Source organism: Dermochelys coriacea, chromosome 1 (genome assembly GCF_009764565.3).
Source record: "Dermochelys coriacea isolate rDerCor1 chromosome 1, rDerCor1.pri.v4, whole genome shotgun sequence".
NCBI lineage: Eukaryota > Metazoa > Chordata > Testudines > Dermochelyidae > Dermochelys > Dermochelys coriacea.
The window spans coordinates 47798814-47817596 of NC_050068.2; the positions used below are offsets into that span (position 1 = coordinate 47798814).

At 40.1% G+C, this 18783-nt stretch overlaps 1 protein-coding gene across 7 annotated transcripts in view; it reads left to right on the top strand.

Moving 5' to 3' along the window:
• Positions 1–18783, top strand: part of FRY (FRY microtubule binding protein) — a 374481-nt gene that overhangs the window by 261392 nt on the left and 94306 nt on the right. For all 7 annotated transcript variants that reach the window (XM_038411093.2, XM_043504385.1, XM_043504383.1 and 4 more), the window contains exons 34-39: positions 1303–1471; positions 2242–2332; positions 5753–5835; positions 11239–11389; positions 12406–12509; positions 15567–15752. In XM_038411093.2, coding sequence (XP_038267021.1) covers positions 1303–1471; positions 2242–2332; positions 5753–5835; positions 11239–11389; positions 12406–12509; positions 15567–15752 — 784 coding nt within the window. The remainder of the gene's footprint in view (positions 1–1302; positions 1472–2241; positions 2333–5752; positions 5836–11238; positions 11390–12405; positions 12510–15566; positions 15753–18783) is intronic.

The window sequence follows — 18783 nt, forward strand, 5'->3', positions numbered from 1 at the left end:
CTCCCGCCCCGGTAGGCCAAGCAGAAATCTGTGGTGGGGGAGCACTCGACCCTACATGCCCCTTCTATGCATCGTCTATGGCAGAGAGCAAAATAATTAGCAGTTAAAGATAATACCAACAAATTATCCACAGTATTTGGTTTGCAGAATCCAAAAGGCCACATTGCTGCAAGATTAACTATTTGTCTTTACCTTTCTCTGTTTTGGAATCAGTGTGCCTCTGGCCTCACCAGCTGCTTCCTGCCTTCAGCCATATGTTCTGGCTCAATTGGCACAAGGCAATGCCTCTAATGCTTTACTGGCTGTCTTTTTAAAAGAGGCAAAGATTGCTTTAAGATGACTGGCTGGTCTTTTTTTTATTTCTTTTTCTTTTAAGTGTTGTGTTAGTGCATCCACATGAACTGCTCTGCTCCCCTGGTTTTAGAGGGTGCTATGCAAGGTTTGTTAGGTAAGGTGTTGCCCATCTCTAATTGCAGTACAAATGATGATTGAAGAGCATTTGCTTTTTAGAAACTCCTACAATATCACTCAGTGAAATATAACAAGCATATTTTTTTCCATTTACTTTAGCATAGTCTTTAAATGTGTACATTTTCTCCAAAGTTAAAAAAGAGAGTAAAATAAATAGAAAATAATAAATGTGAGAATTTTGCCATTCACTTCAATAGGAGTAGGCTCAGTATGATATGCATTATTGACTTTACTGTGATTGTTTGTTTACCTATGTAAATATGTATTTTCAAGACTTCTGAAAATACCTTTGACTCTCATGACACATGTAAATGGCTAGCTGGATCCTTGCCTACCATTTGTGTGTGCAATTACCTGACTTTCACACACAATTGCATGCATAAATGTACGCATGAAATAATGCGTGGACCCCTGCTTTTCTTTTTGGAACTTTGGCCCTATGAAGTATGGCAAGCTTTAGCTTGGAAGGTATTAATGTATTCAAAAGATAAACCCCTGAATATGATTCACTAGTAATGCTAGTTACAGAATTTTTAATTACATTCTGTATATTAAAAATGTTGGCTTATGGGGGATAATAACCGAATAATTTTGAGCAACCAGATCAGAGATTTGTTTTTAAGAGAAAGTATGTTGAAATCAAAAGGGAGTTGTATTCATATTAATATGAGCAGGGTTAATTCAGTTACATTGTTCTGGTGTCTTTTTCACAGTAATATATGCATTTTAGCCTTTTAGTTATTGCAAAGTAATATGTTTTTATTGTGTGAACTATTCTAGTTGTTTATCTATTTTGTGTGGATACTAATAAATGTCTTTTTTCTCCTTCAGATCAAAAAGATTGCCATATATTTGTGTCGGAATAACACTATTCAAACAATGGAAGAGCTTCTTTTTGAACTGCAGCAGACTGATCCAGTAAACCCTATTGTCCAGCATTGTGATAATCCACCTTTTTACCGCTTTACTGCCAGCAACAAGCCCTCAGCTGTTGCTTCTGGTATGAGCTAAATATTATTATTTCACCTATGACTTTATACCTGTTTTTTAGTCTCAGTCTCCTTGTTCAGTTCAGTTCTGTAATACAAATAAATAATAATGACACCTATAAGTCACAGCACCTACTAGCATGGCTGCATGCTCTGCAAACCACATGCACTGAATGATGGGTTCATTTCGTTGTTCTCTCTCGTGCAGACTACTATAGTGCTTCTCTAGAACTCAGCAGGATCTTGGTGAGACTGAGCTTGAGATCTGTCATAGTGTCAAGTTCTCTTTGACCACCTTGTTCTGAAAGTTGCAGTAGACTTTCAAAACTAGGACTGCAACACAGTTAAGGTGCTATCTTGTCAATAAACCGGTGCTGGGGAATGCCTACTGTGATCATGGAATTGCTGGTCACACACTGTTCTGTAATATTAATGATAGAAGAACCAATTCAGATAAATGATGAACTGTACCAAACCCTGACAGCATCTTTTTAAACTGGTAAGGAACAGTGAACACAAATATACAGGACATGCAAGATTCTGGGAACTCACTTTTTTTAGGATGTGAAACAAGACCCTAAAACACGTGTACATGTTGCATGGATATGAATGTGTATGTAGTATATGCATAATGACCAATTTTACTGTGGCCTTTGACATAAATCTAAAGTTAAAGTTTTTTATTGTTATTTTAGTATGAAAGAAAAGCAGCTCATGAAAAGACTGTATATTTGTATGCGTATATAATTATTGGGTGTGCTTGTTGTCATCTCATATACAGGAACTACCTCTAGCAGTAATACTGTTGTAGCTGGCCAAGACAGTTTTCCTGATATAGAGGAGAGCAGGATGGTGAAGGAAACTGATGAAAGGTTTGTAATCTGTTTCTCCAAAATGTGCGCATTTTTTAAAAAAGATTTTAAGGGCTAGATTGACATCAGCTCATGTCAATCAACGAAGCTCCATTGACTTCAGTGGAGCCACACTGATGTAGACTGGCTGATGATCTTTCTGATCATAAGCATTGTTTTTATCCCAGGAGGAATGTTTTTAAATAGTCATTCAGGAAAGTGGTAAAAGCAGGCTGCAGAATCTCCTGTTTCAAATAGTTGATTAGTAACATAAGCCTAATATTGTAGGTATAGCCTAGGTACCTGTGACACCTAAATTGAGCAATTTGTGCTACCTAGCTCATGATGTAGGAACCAACTGGACAAGAGAAAGAGAAGTGGGGGAATCTACTGAAAAAAAATTTTAAAATCTTTTAAAAATATTGGGTTTGATCCCATACTCTTTTAGTCCATGGAGAGGGGATAAAAATCTGTGTGCAGATCAGTGTTCCTGACTGTGCAAAGAAGCTCAGTATCTTTTTTAGGATGAGGTGACAGATATTGGAAGGACCATTTTCTACATCTGAAAAATATTCTGCCCAGCAATCCTGAGTCACTTAATATATTTCCAGCCTTCTGTATCTTTCATTTCTTATTGTATGTATATAATCTTGATACATTGGAAAACTGGGCAATAGACAACAAAATAAAATTCAGCAAAGACAAATGTAAGGTGCTACACTTAGAAAAGAAAAGCCAAATGCACAAATACAGAATGGGGGATAACTGGCTTGATAACAGCACTGCTGAGAAGGATTTGGGAGTTGTTGTAGATCAAAGCATTGTGAAGCTGTTGTAAAAAAAGCAAATGCAATTTTAGGTTGCATTAACAGAGGCATAAAATGCAAGTCACAGGAGGTGATAGTACGGCTCTACTCGGCGCTAGTTAGGCCTCAGCTGGAATACTGTGTCCAGTTTTGGTCATCAATCTATAGAAAGGATGTAGAGAAACTGGAAAGGACTCAGAGGTGAGCAACAAAGATGATCACAGGGATGGAATGCAAGCCATGCAAGCAAAGGCTGAAGGAACTGGGTATGTTTAGTTTGGAAAAGAGGAGATTGAGGGGGGATATGATAGCTGCCATAAAAAAGATAGAGAAAAGTTGTTGTCTCTTGACACAGAGGGCAGGACAAGAGACAATAGGTTCAAACTACAGCATAGTAGATTTAGATTAAATCTCAGAAAAAACTTCCTAACAGTAAGAACAGTAGGACAATGAAACAGACTGCCTAAGGAGATTGTAGAAGCTCCTTTGCTGGAGGTTTTCAAAAGGAGGCTGGATAGCCATCTGTCTTGGATGGTTTACACACAACAAATCTTGCATCTTGGCATGGGGCAAGACTAGATTCCCTTTGTAGTCCCTACTAACCCTATGATTAAAGCACCCATTAAAGCAGATTACAAAACAGTAGAGTCACAAGTTAAAGGGGCACACCATTTCCTGTACCACAGAAAAGTCTATTTTCTTTTTCTTACTAAATCCCTTTTCTCTTTAGATTGGAAATACGAATGAGCTACAATAACATCAATGAAGGTCCCCATTGATGTTGAATTAGTTTATGGTTCTTGATGTTCACTAGCATCATTCCAAAGTCCAGGGTCTGACCCATTTTCCACAGGATCAGGGCTCAAATGAGCAAGAACAATCAGCTCAGAGATCTCCTGTAGTTCCCCTCTTTATAACCACTTTGAACTATCTGTTTGTTATGTCTTATAAATATAAGAGGTTGCCATTTTCTCAGCTCAATCTCTTAGTTTCTCTATAGAGTAAGCTTGGTTAGGCATTCAGATGTCATGCCGTGGAGCATGGTATAAAAACTTCATATAACAGAGAGTGTGCCAAAAACTGATAGGAGTCTCATAATAGGGAGCAGAAAGATGCTGTGTGTGAGCAAAAAGAAAATAAACCTCTTTGCCTTTGGGTATCCTTCTTATTTTTCCCTACAAAAATGTTTATAGGTGTATTGTATTAAATTGGGGTTTTTTTAAATGACGAAGGAAACAACTGATACATTTTTCATTATGTGCTCCAGTTGTAACCTGCCAGCAATTTCACAGTGTCCTGTCTCTCACAATATGTAGATATGGCCAAACCAATTTTTCAGTAGTAGTGTGCTGTGATACTTTTGTATTCTTATGTCTGATTTTGTAAGCAAGTAGTTTTTAAGTGAGGTAGAACTTGGGGGTATGCAAGACAAATCAGACTCCTGAAAGGGATACGGTAGTCTGGAAAGGTTGAGATCTACTACTATATTTAAATGCGCAGATGTAGAATTGTTCTTAGTGTTCTCTTTGTAGTCATTTTTTTAAAATAATAAGGTGACCAGAGCTGATGTTGTGGATAACTTTGTCTCTAACAATCATTGTTCTTTAAATATGATTATGATAAAAAATTTCTATAGTAAGTAATAGAAGTTTTGCCACCTGCTCTCATAATCACAGGCCTGTTTTGGAATAACTAAGTAGAAAATATTCTATAATGAAACTAAGTAGAAAATATTCTAATTTTTGTGTTGAAGACACAATATCACATAAAAGGAAACCCTGAGTAATGTGAAAAAAGCCATTTACTTGTCTAGATATTTTTTTGATCTGGCACAATGTCATCATGCTGCACCATAGCTTTTCAAGGTGATGTTTCATTGTGTCTTGTCTTGTGATGTGATTTCTTTCTCTGATATCATACTGTATTGTTTTGATATCAATGTGTTTGGATGTTATCATGTTATATTGTGACAGTTATGTGTTTGTATTGTCAGCATCTGTTACATGGTTTTCAAAGTGCTTTCTCTTATTTGCAGTCTGTCTAGCTATATTCTTACAGAGTTCAGATGAGGATAGAATTTGACATTGTGCATTTCTTCATATGTGTTTTCCCCTCAAAATATATCTTTTAGTATACTTTTCAGGGGTTTTTTAAATAATGCCACAATAATATGTTAAAACAACGAGGAGTCCTTGTGGCACCTTAGAGACTAAAAAATTTATTTGGGCATAAGCTTTCATGGGCTAAAACACACTTCATCAGCTGCATGGAATGAAAAATACAGTGAGCAGAATATATATTCTAGCACATGAAAAGATGGGAGTTGCCTTACCAAGTGGGGGGTCAGAGCTACTGAGCCAATTTTCCCTCTCTTGGTATTCACCCCGTCTTGTCAACTATTGAGAATAGGCCACTTCCACCTTAATTGAATTGGCTCATTAGCACTGACCCCCCACTTGGTAAGGCAACTCCCATCTTTTCAGAATTTTATTTAGGTTGCAAAGTCAAGTACTTAAAAGTACGAAATGCCACACTTAAGGTGGTCTGTGAAAATTTGGTCGGAGTGAGCATTTACTATAGTGGTTTGCTTTGTCTAAATAAAGCATTTAATGAAGATTTTTCTTGTATTTTCAAGGTTCAGTAATGTAATCAGAGCACATAGTCGACTAGAATCAAGGTACAGTAATAGCTCTGGAGGATCTTATGATGATGATAAAAGTAAGTGCTGACATTCCATTTTATGCAATTTCTTGGGTGTATTGATGGGAAAGGAAATGTTTCTTGTGACTTGAAGAGAACACCAGATAAAGTTGTATGTATAGTCTAGTCACAGCATAGGAAGCTATCATTCCAGTGGCTTTCTGTGCACCTTGTTACCTTTAAGCTGATCTTATAGATAATTCCTTTTGCTAGCTCAGGACTCAGTAGGCAGAGGCAGAGTTTCATTGAAATGGGGGAAGTGAGGTACCATGCAAGCAGCAGTACTTGGGTGGAGGCATTTTCACTTTGAAAATTATAACACTTCTAGGGGCACTATTGGGAACACACCAAGCATCAGGACTTACCACATCAGTGTAACAGAAGTAACCAGCACTCTCCCTTAGTACCTGGAGATGGGGAGCAGGTCCAGGGACCCACCAAGACATGTCATGTCAGCAAATCATATCCCATCCCTTCCATTCCCCACTATCTGCAACTTAATTATGGCTCCATACGTGCGTTGGGGGAAAAGTAAAAAGGGCTCGCTGTGTCTGTCACCCCCGCACACCTACTCTAAACTGACCATAAATTGGCCCTTGGTATTTATTTAGTAAAGAATATCAAGAAACACGTGGTATTTCAGTTATTTACTAAATTATGTTTGGCATTTGGGAAGTCTTGTATGAATTCATTTTTGCAATGGTCTGTGAAGAGGCTGATACACTGATTTAATTTAAACCCTAAACTGCATCTTAGAAAGGCCAGTCCTTTATACAGTCCCTTATTCCTGACTGATAAAAAAAAACACCAAGGTCAATCAATGATATGGCTCTGGTCATACAGTACTGTCTGGTTCAACATGAATAATAAATGTAATAATGTTTTATATCTTCTGTTTGTCCAAATGAAATTCTTTTGGCAATATTTTTCATAATAAAAATAGGAAACTTATCAAATGTAATGTAATAACCTATTTTGATTATTTTAAAATATACAAATAGTTCCTTTTGCATAATTGTGAACAAATAGAAAACCAGTAAATATTTATACAAAATTAATTAATATAATAAAATAAATATTCTGCAACATACTCAACCTACATTTTGCTGCAATTTTCCTTCACTTGTGTGGCTTGCTAGTGCTGAATTCTTCAGCAAATTGACAGTTCTGCTGCAAAGGTTAATTAATGCAGCAGTGATCATGTGATTTTAATGAACTATGTTCCAATACAGAACAACATTAATACTTTGAAACGCTTTCTCTGCAACAAGAAAAGGAGTACTTGTGGCACCTTAGAAACTAACAAATTTATTTGAGCATAAGCTTTCGTGAGCTACAGCTCACTTCATCAGATTCATCCGGATTCATTTGATGAAGTGAGCTGTAGCTCACGAAAGCTTATGCTCAAATAAATTTGTTAGTCTCTAAGGTGCCACAAGTACTCCTTTTCTTTTTGCAAATACAGACTAACACGGCTGCTACTCTGAAACCTTTCTCTGCAACATGGGCTTTGGGCAAAGTGGGTTCAGAGGAATAGCAGCTTGCCTGGGATTACATGATGAGTGAGTAACAGAACCAGCAATCAAATCTAGGAGTCCTGACTCCCAGTCACTGATGTAACTCCCTCTCTTCCTAGTACTGTTCTGCTGGAGGTTGGGTGGCTCCTAGCAGTATGTCTTTGGTTTACAGGCCGTCACAAACCTCTCCCAAAGACTACACTGAATACAAATATAGGGGCTGGAGATGGGTTTGATTGTAGAGGTGGGTAGGTGAGCAAGAGAAGCACTGGGTGTATGTGTATGTGATTGCGGGTTTTGAACCTGGGTCTGTAAGTTTCCAGGCAGCGTGCAGACTACTGCCGTCATCCAGCAGCTCACTGGCACCCATGACAAAGGAGGCTATCAGAGCTCGAGCTCACAAAGCACTCAGCCCATGAAGTTCCTGATAGGGGGAGACATGTGGCCCCACCGATTGCCTTGGCCACACTACTTAAACCAGAATGAGACACAGGAAGTTGTCTGAGTAACTAGGTGGATCCCTGGCTGGTTGCCTGCCACTTTGGACCTTGAGTCCTGAGCCCTTCCTACCTGCCTATTCCTGCCCTCCTTATCACAGATTCTCCTCTGCCCCTGGTTTCTGCTTTCCTGTCTTGCTCCAGATCCCTGATCCTCTGCCCTATTCCTGACTCCAACTCTGGCTTGACTCTTGATTTTTGACTTTGATTCCAACTTGACCATTGGCTTGACTCTTGAATCCAGCTTGACCCCTCACTCATTCCAACTCTGATTCCGTTTTGACCCTTGGCTTGATTCCTAACTATGTCTTCAGCACTAACCCTCAGCTACAGTTCCTGGTTCCTGACTCTGACCACTAGGTCTGACCACCCACATGCCACTCCTTACAGCATGGCCCTCAGAGAGTCAAGAGATCTTTGTGGGCTGAGTGCTGATTGGAAAGAGGCTTGGAATTGTGAGCAAGAAACTACAAACTATTTTCTGAGTCCAACTTTACTGAGGAAAACAGGACTTTGTATACAGTCTTCATAAATAAGTAGGATTTCATCAAAGATATACCTGATTCTAACATCAATTTGTCCCGCTAATGAAAACAGTCCTCAAGGGGGTGGATGTTGACTAAACCCTCAAACCAAAAAGGGGTATCCATATTGAGTTAAACGTTTCTGTAACAATTGCATCAAAAGGAACAGTTTAGGGAGACTTCAGGAAAGAGGGAAATACACCACCACTCCACAAACCCAAGATGGAATACAGTCACGCTTTCATCCAACCCTCTATTTGTCATGTTAACAAAATAAAAAACCTTAGTTCAGATTCTTCACTCTCTTTTCCCTCCGTTTTAGCATCTGTCAACTTGAATTTTACCTAACTAACTCATGAATTTAATCACACACCATCAGGTACCAAAAACTTCATGTTGCTTTCCATGATTAGAAGGATGGATCAGAGATACAGTTACAGTAAACTAAGATGATAGTTATAGCATCATATAAAATCCCCAAAACATCTTGCTAGTTTTAAGTGGGGGAGAGGCAAATCAAAGTCTTAATTAAGAAAAGTGAGAATCTCCATAGGTCTGTCTCCTCAAGTCATGTCTGTGACTGAAGATCCCTGTTTTTATCTGCAAGCTTCAAAACTACATAATTATTGGACAAGGTTTCCTTCTGACAAATATCAAGATGTAAACTATATGCTTTAAACCAGGGGTGGGCAAACTCCGGGCCATCTCCGGCCCATCAGACATTTTAATAATGATTTTAATGGGCCCTTGAGCTCCCATCAGGGAACAGGGTCAGGGGCTTGCCCCACTCCTCATGGCTCCCGGAAGCAGTGTCATGTCCCCCTCTGGCTCCTACATATAAGGGCAGCCAGGGGGCTCCGTAGCTGCCCCCGCCCCAAGTGCTGGCTCTGCAGCTCCCATTGGCTAGGAACTGCAGCCAATTGGAGCTGCAGAGGCGGCACCTCTGGATGGGGCAGCGTGCAGAGCTGCCTGGCTGCATCTCCGTGTAGGAACTGGAGAGAGGACATGCCGCTGCTTCCGGGAGCTGCTTGAGATAAGCGCTGCCCAGAGTCTGCACCCCGACCCTCTACTGTGCCCCAGCCCCAGCCCTGATCCCCCTCCTGCCCTCTGAATCCCTCAGTCCCAGCCCGGAGCACCCTCCTGCACCCCAAATCCCTCATCCCCAGCCCGATCCCAGAGCCCACACCCCCAGCCAGATCCCTCACCCCCCGCGAACCCCAACCCCCTGTCCCAGCCCAGAGCCCCCTTCCCGACATCCCTATCCCATGCCCCAGCACGGAGCTCCCTCCCGCACTCTGAATCCTTCATTTCTGACCTCACCCTGGAACCTGCACCCCTAGGCCAGATCCCATACCCCCTCCCACATCCCAACCCCCTGCCTCAGTCTGGAGACCTCTCCCATACTCTAAACCCCTCTGCTCTACCCCCAGCCTGCATCTCCCTCCTGCATCCCAACCCCCCATCACTGGCCCCACCCCAGAGCCCGCAGCTCCAGCCAGAGCCCTCACCCCCTCCCACATCCTAAACCTCTGCCCCAGCCTGGGGCCGCCTCCCACACCCTGAACTCCTCATTTCTGTCCCCATCCCAGAGCCCACACCCCCAGCCGGAGTCCTCACCCCCTCCCATACCCCAGTCCCCAATTTTGTGAGCATTCATGGCCCACCATACAATTTCCATACCCAGATGTAACCCTCAGACCAAAAAGTTTGCCCACCCCTGCTTTAAACTGAGGTGCCTAGATACTCATTTAGAGTTCGAGTGTGACATTTACCCACATCTCTAAGTAGATGGGCCAATCCTTCTTTCTGCTCTCCATCATGCAGGCCAAGTGGCACAAGTTCCTTTCTGATGATGCAGCCTGCTCCCTTTAGCATGCCTAGGCAGCTGTGCAAGCTTATGTAGAGGTCTGCTCTCTTCCCCTTCCTGCCCCAGGTTGTATGCTTAAGGGCACATACAGGGAGCAGTCTCTGTACTCCTCTGGGGACAGAGGCTGTGGGTTTTCTGGACCTTTCTGCAGGGATCTTAGGTGAGGGGGTGGAAGGCTTCTTGTGCTTCTTACATAAATATTAACCCAGGGGTCCCACACACACTCTCCCAAGCACTAGGGACAATCTTGACTTTAATATAGATTTAATAGAATAGTTATTGTACTGTATATTAAATAGATTATTCAATAATAATAAATCATAGCTATATAGTGCTTTTCATGTGCAAAGCACTTGGCAAACATTAATGAATTATCACAAGACTTATAAGGCAAATAAGTGATATTTCTGTATATTTATAGATAAATATCTTATTTATTAATGTAACAACAACTTCTCACTAAACCTAAACTAAATAGATATTTGAGAAGCTTAATAAATATTTTATCCCTATTGTAAAAATTGTATCACACTGAAGATATTTTTCACATTCCTTATTTCCTCCTCTTAATTCAGCAGATTTAATTTTTGGCTTCTTCATAGCATCACTCAGCAGGGCACCTGCTGATAGTTACAAGAATGTGTCACTGGTAGAAGGCCCTGTACAACAGATGCCTTGCGATGGCAGTTATGTTGGCTGAACTTCACTCTCATTTTTTAGGAGAGAGTCCATTGCTTGGTGTTTTGTGATCTGGATCCTAAGCTACTAAAAAATGACACAAGGAATTCAGCTGCAGCCTATAAAATTCACTGCTGCCTGCTTGGACTCTGTTTTACATTTTCAGCATAGTGAAGGAAGAATTAAGCATGCTTCACTTGTTATTGCAAACCCATGTCCTCTTGCCAAATATTCTGAACTGAATTTAGCATGCACATTGTTTTAGATACTAGATAATAAAACTATTTGTTTTTTAAGTCATTACAGACTAAAGCATGTTTTAATATTTTACCATGTAGATGATCCTGTTTCTCCATATACTAGCTGGCTGTTGAATATTGTGGAGACCAAACAGCCACAACCCTTGCCAATGCCTTACAATGGAGGATGCTGGGCACCACTTGTTGACTACCTCCCAGAAACTGTCACGCCACGGGGACCCCTTCATAGGTGAGCAGTACTGAAATAAGTCTCCGCTAATTAGATAATTGGTCAAGCACTTAGGAAAAATTTCTAATACATTTTACTGCTTCCCAACATTTCAGTGTTAAATCAAAAGGCCTTGCAATTCTAGTGCCTTGTTAAAACTGTAGCTTGTTTACTTTGCATGTGATTATGTATACTGGTAGGAATTGAATTAAAGCAACCATACCTGATTCACAGAAGCTGAACATTGTCTTTCCCAAACCTAACAGACTGTTATCTGTAGCACTTTTTTGTGGTATTCTAATTTTGCTATACATGTGCTAGAACTCCTCTTTTATATAATCTATACTGACATTAATAATATTATTTTCAATAATGATGCTTAACAGCTAAGTACAGTGACTTTAAGTATTGTAATATCTTTTTGATATTAATAACATTCAAAAGGAAGCTTAATTTTGGAAAATGCTGAGAATTTTGTGACTTCTCCAGTATAGCTTTGTATCAATTCATTTTTCTTGCTATACGTCCCATGTACTATGATAATTTATGGCAAAAACTGGTCAATAGCACTTCTGTGACTGTCTTCATAATTTATCATTTTTTTATCGTTATTAATGTTGTTTTTAGTATTGCTACTTCTTTAAATAATAGTTTGGGTGTAGAAACTCAGGACCTAGTAAATGCTAGCAGTGACTAGCAGAGCTAGCCAGTGTGCTAGCTGCCTGCTTCTGCCAGTGGGCCTCAGTTCCCCTGTATCAAGCCTGCTACATCCTAGTCCAGGGCTTCTTTTGAGTGCTGAATGGCGATCATGCTGAACTGTATGTTGAATTAGTAATGAAAACAAGAGGGGAAACTAGGATAAGACCATCAAACTAGTTTCACTTGGGATCCAGGTCAGGGTTTGAATTTCGTTCCCCAGAGCTGAAAGGCTAGTGCATTAACCCATGTCTTACCAATTCTCATGTGATTGCATAGCATATTACTGTTGTCCAGCTCCTAGAATGTTTTTCAACTGATTTTGTGATTTCATTTATTAGGTGCAATATTGCCGTTATTTTCATGACTGAGATGGTGGTGGATCACAGTGTGAGAGAAGATTGGGCCCTTCACCTCCCTTTATTACTTCATGCTCTTTTCTTAGGTAAGACCAATACAACAGGAATTAAAACATGGGTATACTCCAATACCATTAGTTAAACTGAAGCTGTGGAGTTAGCATTATTTTAAATGTATTTTTTCTTTGCCTTCCCCTCCATAGCTATGTTTACAGCCGTCATTCGTACTTTGTTACATCAGTTCTTGAAACTAAAATTGATCAGCTGGAATGCTGGAATGTTGTGGCTGCAGCATTCTTTATCACACCTCGCAATACGCTGAATTTTTTGTGGCCTTTTTTCCCCCACTTTACTTTATTAGTTGATCATTTCGGGGTTCTCATAAGCAGAAATGTTTAGCATACTAGAGTAATTAGGAAGCGTATAGGCATTATCCAGTTCATGTGGTTGATACATACTTTCTGTACGTCATTAGAATAGCTAGACATATGGAATGAACTCATAATAAGTAGTGGTCTCAGTCCAGTTCTCAGTGGATCAATGTCCACATTCCAAAACCCACGCTCATAATTGCAACTAATTTCCACTTTTATTGGTAGTCTCAGCACAGACAGCAAGGATTGAATGGCCATGGAGGCTGAGCTAGAGATTATAGCACATTTGTAGAACAATGGAGGAAGTCTATGGATCAAGAAAAGTACTTCTAGCTCCATTGTGGTCACTCTGGTACCTTTCACAAGCACTAACAACAGGCAGAAAAAATCCAGAAAGAGAAATCAGAGTTTCATTAGAGGTCTATCCAGATTTAAAAGGATACAATTCCTCTTTAATAAAATGGATGTCATGGTAAAATTACCATTCATACCACTTTCCTCTTCTCTCTCTCTGACTTCCATAGAATATTATATAAAATATCTATCTTTTGTATTATTCCCAAGCAATGTACAAAGACAGTCTTAAAATATGTTATAGGCATCATCAAAATGTAGGCTTAAAAACAAAAATGGATTCAGCTTTTCAGACTCAGTTGGGAGCTGACTCCCCAAATATAGTGAAAAGTTGCTGAAAGGAAAAAGACTCTGTAACATCAGTGTTGTGTGGACAAAACAAATAGCCAGCAACTGGTGAACTGATTGAACGGCTGACGAATTATAGTTGGAGCAGTTCAGAAAAACAGATGGGCCTTTGTAGTTAAATGTATTAGTAATAAAACTCAATTTGAGTCAATGAATCAATGAAGGGACTTGAGAATAAAAACAATATGCAGCAAGATGAAAGACTCTAGCCTTTTCATTTTGGTTGAGAGACAGTTAGTTTATACTAGTCATCACTGACCAATGCAAGTAGATATTTGCAGAAAGAGATTTCTGATATTACAAATGCATTTATCAAAATTTCTTTACCTTTTTTGTCAGGTAATATCTTAACATTACAGTATTTCATAATGACTCACATTTAAATTAACATTAAAGCTTCCATTTTATTATGGTTTCATTTAATTACATCTCTATAGATCCCCCTTGTGAGGGTGTAGGGAAGTAGTACTAAATGTGTTAGCCAGAGGTGTGAACATGACTTGCACATGAAGAAGTCATGTCATGCTGAAATGTGAGAATGCATATGGGAAGAAGTGTATGAGGGATATGATTGAGAAAGAAACTGGAGATATTTTGGCAGTTAAACTGAGCGTGTGCCTTTTCACATATTGGAAGAAATAGGAAAATAAAATTTAAGTGAAGAGACTCTACAGTAGAAACATAGGTAAAGGATAGGATGGTCTGGAATATTGATAATGAAGGGGTTAAAAAATTTTCTGTTAATTGAGTCCTTGTATAAAACGTTGGATTGACAGCACCAGTTACGGAAATCCTCTGTTTTTAACCACACAGTGACACTATAAAACAGCCCGGGATTGATCTAGATGTTCCACCTCTGGGGTGAAAGGGAAGCTCCATTTCCATGCTTATTCAGTCCTTGGCCTCTCTCCTGAACTCTGAAGGTTACCAGTTGGTGCAAATTGTGGTGATGGAGTAGGACTGTGCCCACCAATTCATTTCACATAGCTACCAAAGAGCTGTCAAATGGCAGTGGCTTTCAGGCACTACTAAACCAAGCAAGTTCACAGCAGCAACTTGCATCTATATCTCATTCCTGAATATTTTGAAGGGTGGATGGGTGGGTGGAGATATTAATTCTTGGCAGCTGGAAAGAAAAGGAGGAAGGGAAGGAGCAAGGAAGGGAACAAAAGTAGTGGAGTAGAGAATAGAAGCAAGGATGGAGAGGCTGGCGGAGGGTCCTAGCATATAGGTAGGTGGATGAACCAGAGGATCACAAGGTTCTAAAAGGATGGTCCACAGGAGTCAAAAGAACTGCTGACTAACTGGCATACTAATAGCAGCTACAGTTTTGCAGGCCAGTCACAGAGCAGAGTGGCAAGTGTGCACCAGAGGCACATAACACTAAGGAGCAGTGTGGAGGGACTAAAGAAGCAGGCTCCCAGGGAAGAGGAGATTCAGACAAGGAAGGAGCTGAGGAGACAGCCAGCTCTATTATTCTGAGTTTGATCTCTCATGCCACCATCTCAGGTGTTGAACCAGAACTAAGATGATAAATGAAAAAAATGCTTTGTCACAGTGAAGCAATACATTTCATACAAACTTGAATCATTTATGTTTATAGCTCATGATCCTTTCATCTCTATACCCTTAGTTCAAATCCAACTCAGGCTACTAGTGACCAAAAGCTACTGCACCCCTTCACAACATCTCAAAACCTACTACAGTTAGGACTAGTTGTCCACCTGGCAGTCTTACTAGGGAGTCTAAGTACTGAATGTACATGGACACTGGATTACCCTCATCTCTGGAGGTGGTCCCCCCATCTCAAGGTCTGGGCACTGCTACAGTTCATGATGTACTGTCTCAGTAGATATAGAGAGGACTTTGTTCTGGCGCCTTTCTCAAGTTACTAAATTCACACAAATATTTAAAGAAAAAACTGTGGGAACTGTGTCCTGAAGTACTGTATCTTCTGTTTGTTCTGTACTGTTGCCATGAAGTGCCTTGGAATCTTTGCTATTTCTGGAATTTAAACTTGTTTATAATCACTTCATACTCAGTGATTGCTGTAACTCTTTCCTTCAGGTCTTGACCATTACCGCCCTGAAGTCTTTGAACACAGTAAAAAGCTACTGCTTCATCTTTTGATTGCATTGTCTTGCAACAGCCATTTTCAGGTCATTGCCTCTGTGCTTCTTCAGACCAGAGAGATGAATGAAACCAAGACTCTGACAGTCCAACCAGCCTATCTACCTGAATTCCTGTACACAGGTAATTAAGTACACTTGGAAGAGACACTACACTATATTTTAGAAGTTTAAATATTGGAACATAGGGGTTTCTTTCCTGATATAGTGTTATATTTTTGATGTACTGTAGGCTGAATGATTAAAGTGGGAAATCTGTACAGCAACCATTGATCTTAACTCCCTGTGAACTACTTTGGAAATGCACCACAAATTACTAAATGATGACTTACTATGAAAGTAGAAAAAGCCCCTTGCTATAAGGAAAAAATTATAATATTTTAGAAATGAATGTGCCAATTTTACATACCTGTAATTTTCTAAGGGCTTGTCTATATGGTTTGGCAATTTGCCCTATGTACATGAGATTTCTAAAGCATATTAACATGCTGTGTATTAATTGGTCTGTGTAGATCCTGCTGGGGCGCACTAAAGGTTCCCCAGTGTGCTTTAACATAGTGCTGTTTGAAACAGTGCCCACAGTGCATTAAAGTGCACTAGGAAACCATTCGTGTGCACCAGCTGGGTCTGTATGGACCTATTAATGTGCAAAAGGTTAGAAATCACATCCTCATAAAGTGCATTACCCCACTGTGTAGACAAGCCATAACACACTGAGACACAGAACTCATTAGAAATGGAACTTTAACCTAAATAAATAATATATGGTTGCAGCGCAAGAAAAGCAAAGGAATTAACATGGTTAGGATTGATATATCCACCTCAAAGTTCCAATTAAACCTTTCCTTCAATTCAGTAGAGCTCCAATATGAAGTACTCCCTCCAACACCACCTATCTCTTACTGATCATGAACACACTTCCTCCCTTGGCTGAAATCCATTTCTGGTTTCAGCAGGTCTGTCAATCTCTGATAGGCTGGCTGCTCTGCTAACTTTTTGCAAATTCAAGGACTTCTATGGGGTTGGGTGGGGGCAAAGCTTGATGAAAGTAGCTGGACAGATTTTAGACTATTGTGACACGATACCAAATATAATGAGCCAGTTGGGAGTTGAGGGAGTCACAGCACCTGTTTAGAATTGTGGAGATAAGATTGGGGTTCAGGAAGAAGGCTGAATACAGTCAAAGAAAAAAAGAGAAAATTATGATTGTGGTAGAAGGAGGAAGGGAGAAGGAAAGAGGAATGATCTTGGCATAAGTGTCACTTCTGGCTCTAGTAAAATAGCAGAATGCATGTGAAGAGAGAGAATCTTGAAACTCTTAGATGGTAACAGAACCAAGAGCAATAAAGCAGCACGAGTTTATAATAAATAAAGAGATGATAAATTGCTTTTTTCCTGGGACTACAGAACTAATGGGTGAAGAGAAGGCAGTAAATACAGTGTATTGAGGGGTGAATTATGCCTGTGGGGCACAGCCCTGATTAAGGTCAGTCCAGAAATGCATCAATCCAGGAATAGCTTGAATGCAGGGATTGTACCTCATAGATTCCCTGAGCTGTCCTTGAGTTTCTCACTGTACAGGTTTACATCGTCCTTTTGGAGGACAGCCTGATTCCCCCACAGCGTGTTTGGAGAGCAATCCTCTGGCCAGTTGAAGATGGAAATGGGTATTTTTTTGCCTAACTATTTGTACTTGCCAGAAGCATTGAGGAGTCCAAAAGGACCTCAAGGCTGGAAACCAACTTAACATTCTTAGGGAAGAAGTTCTCAATGTTATGGAAAAGATATGTTCTTTACACATCCCACCTCCTACCTCAGTGCTGCCTGAGCTCAGCTCTAGCCATCTGCATGTCATCCAGGTGCTGATTTCAACTAGTCATTAAGAAACCTGGGAGCTAGTGCCGTGTACATTTGATATAAATGAGATAGAGGGTGTTATCTGCATATTGCAAATGCCTCAGTCTATGTTGTCTCAAAAGGTCTTCCAATGTCTTGATATAGACGTTGAATAATGGGGAGGAGAGAACTGATGCCCTTTTGGACTCTGCAAGTGAGGGCTTGGGAAGTGGAGGAGCAGTTATACATATTGGTCCTGCTAATCTTTGACAAGAGATTAGAAGTGAGTTTACAATGAGATGTGACAGAAGAAAGGCCAGTGCAGTTTTGGGCCATGTACACAAAGGCATCAAGTCACTGACAGGAAGATAAAAGTCTGTCTTCTATATGGCTCTGGTAAGACCATATCTGGAATATCAAATTTAATTCTGGGCACCTTGTTACCAGAAAGATAGTAAAAGATCTGGGGGCTAGTTCAAAGAACATCAGTCAGGAAGATGGAGAGATTGATTTATGATAAAAATATTAAAAGTGATAAATATTTATAACTTGGCCAAACAACAATAAAGCTGGGAGATCAGAATATATGTATTTGAAAGGTAAATAATGAGGATGGAGAAGTATTATTTAGGGAGGTGAAAGAGATAAAATTAAGCAAGGGAATCGTAAAGCTGAATAGCAAAAAAGTATTCAATGTGAGATGCACTAGGCCGTGTAATAGTCTCCCATGGGAAATGGTAGAAACCGCCTTGTTTGGTACATTTAAAATTAGACTGGGCAGGAGACTAGAAAATTCATTTTGAGGAACAGTCTTTCTTTGGGAATAGACTGGACTGAATCTTTCTTTGGGTACGGACGTTAGCTTCCATAATTCTAGTCAGCAAGGATTGGTGAGAATATAAGAATGGCCATAATGGGTCAGGCCAAAGGTCCATCTAGCCTAGTATCCTGTTTTCCAACAGTGGTCAATGCCAGGTGCCCCAGAGGGAATGAACAGAACAGGTAAACATCAAGTGATCCATCCCCTGTTACCTATTCCCAGCTTCTGGCAAACAGAGGCTAGGGACACCATCCCTGCCCATGCTGGCTAATAGTCATTCATGGACCTATCCTCCATGAATTTATCTAGTTCTTTTTTGAGCCCTGTTATAGTCTTGGCCTTCACAACATCCTCTGGCAAGGAGTTCCGCAGATTGACTGTGCGTTGTGTGAAAAAATACTTCCTTTTGCTTGTTTTAAACCTGCTACCTTTTAATTTCATTTGATGGCCCCTAGTTCTTGTGTTATGAGAAGGAGTAAATAACACTGCCTTATTTACT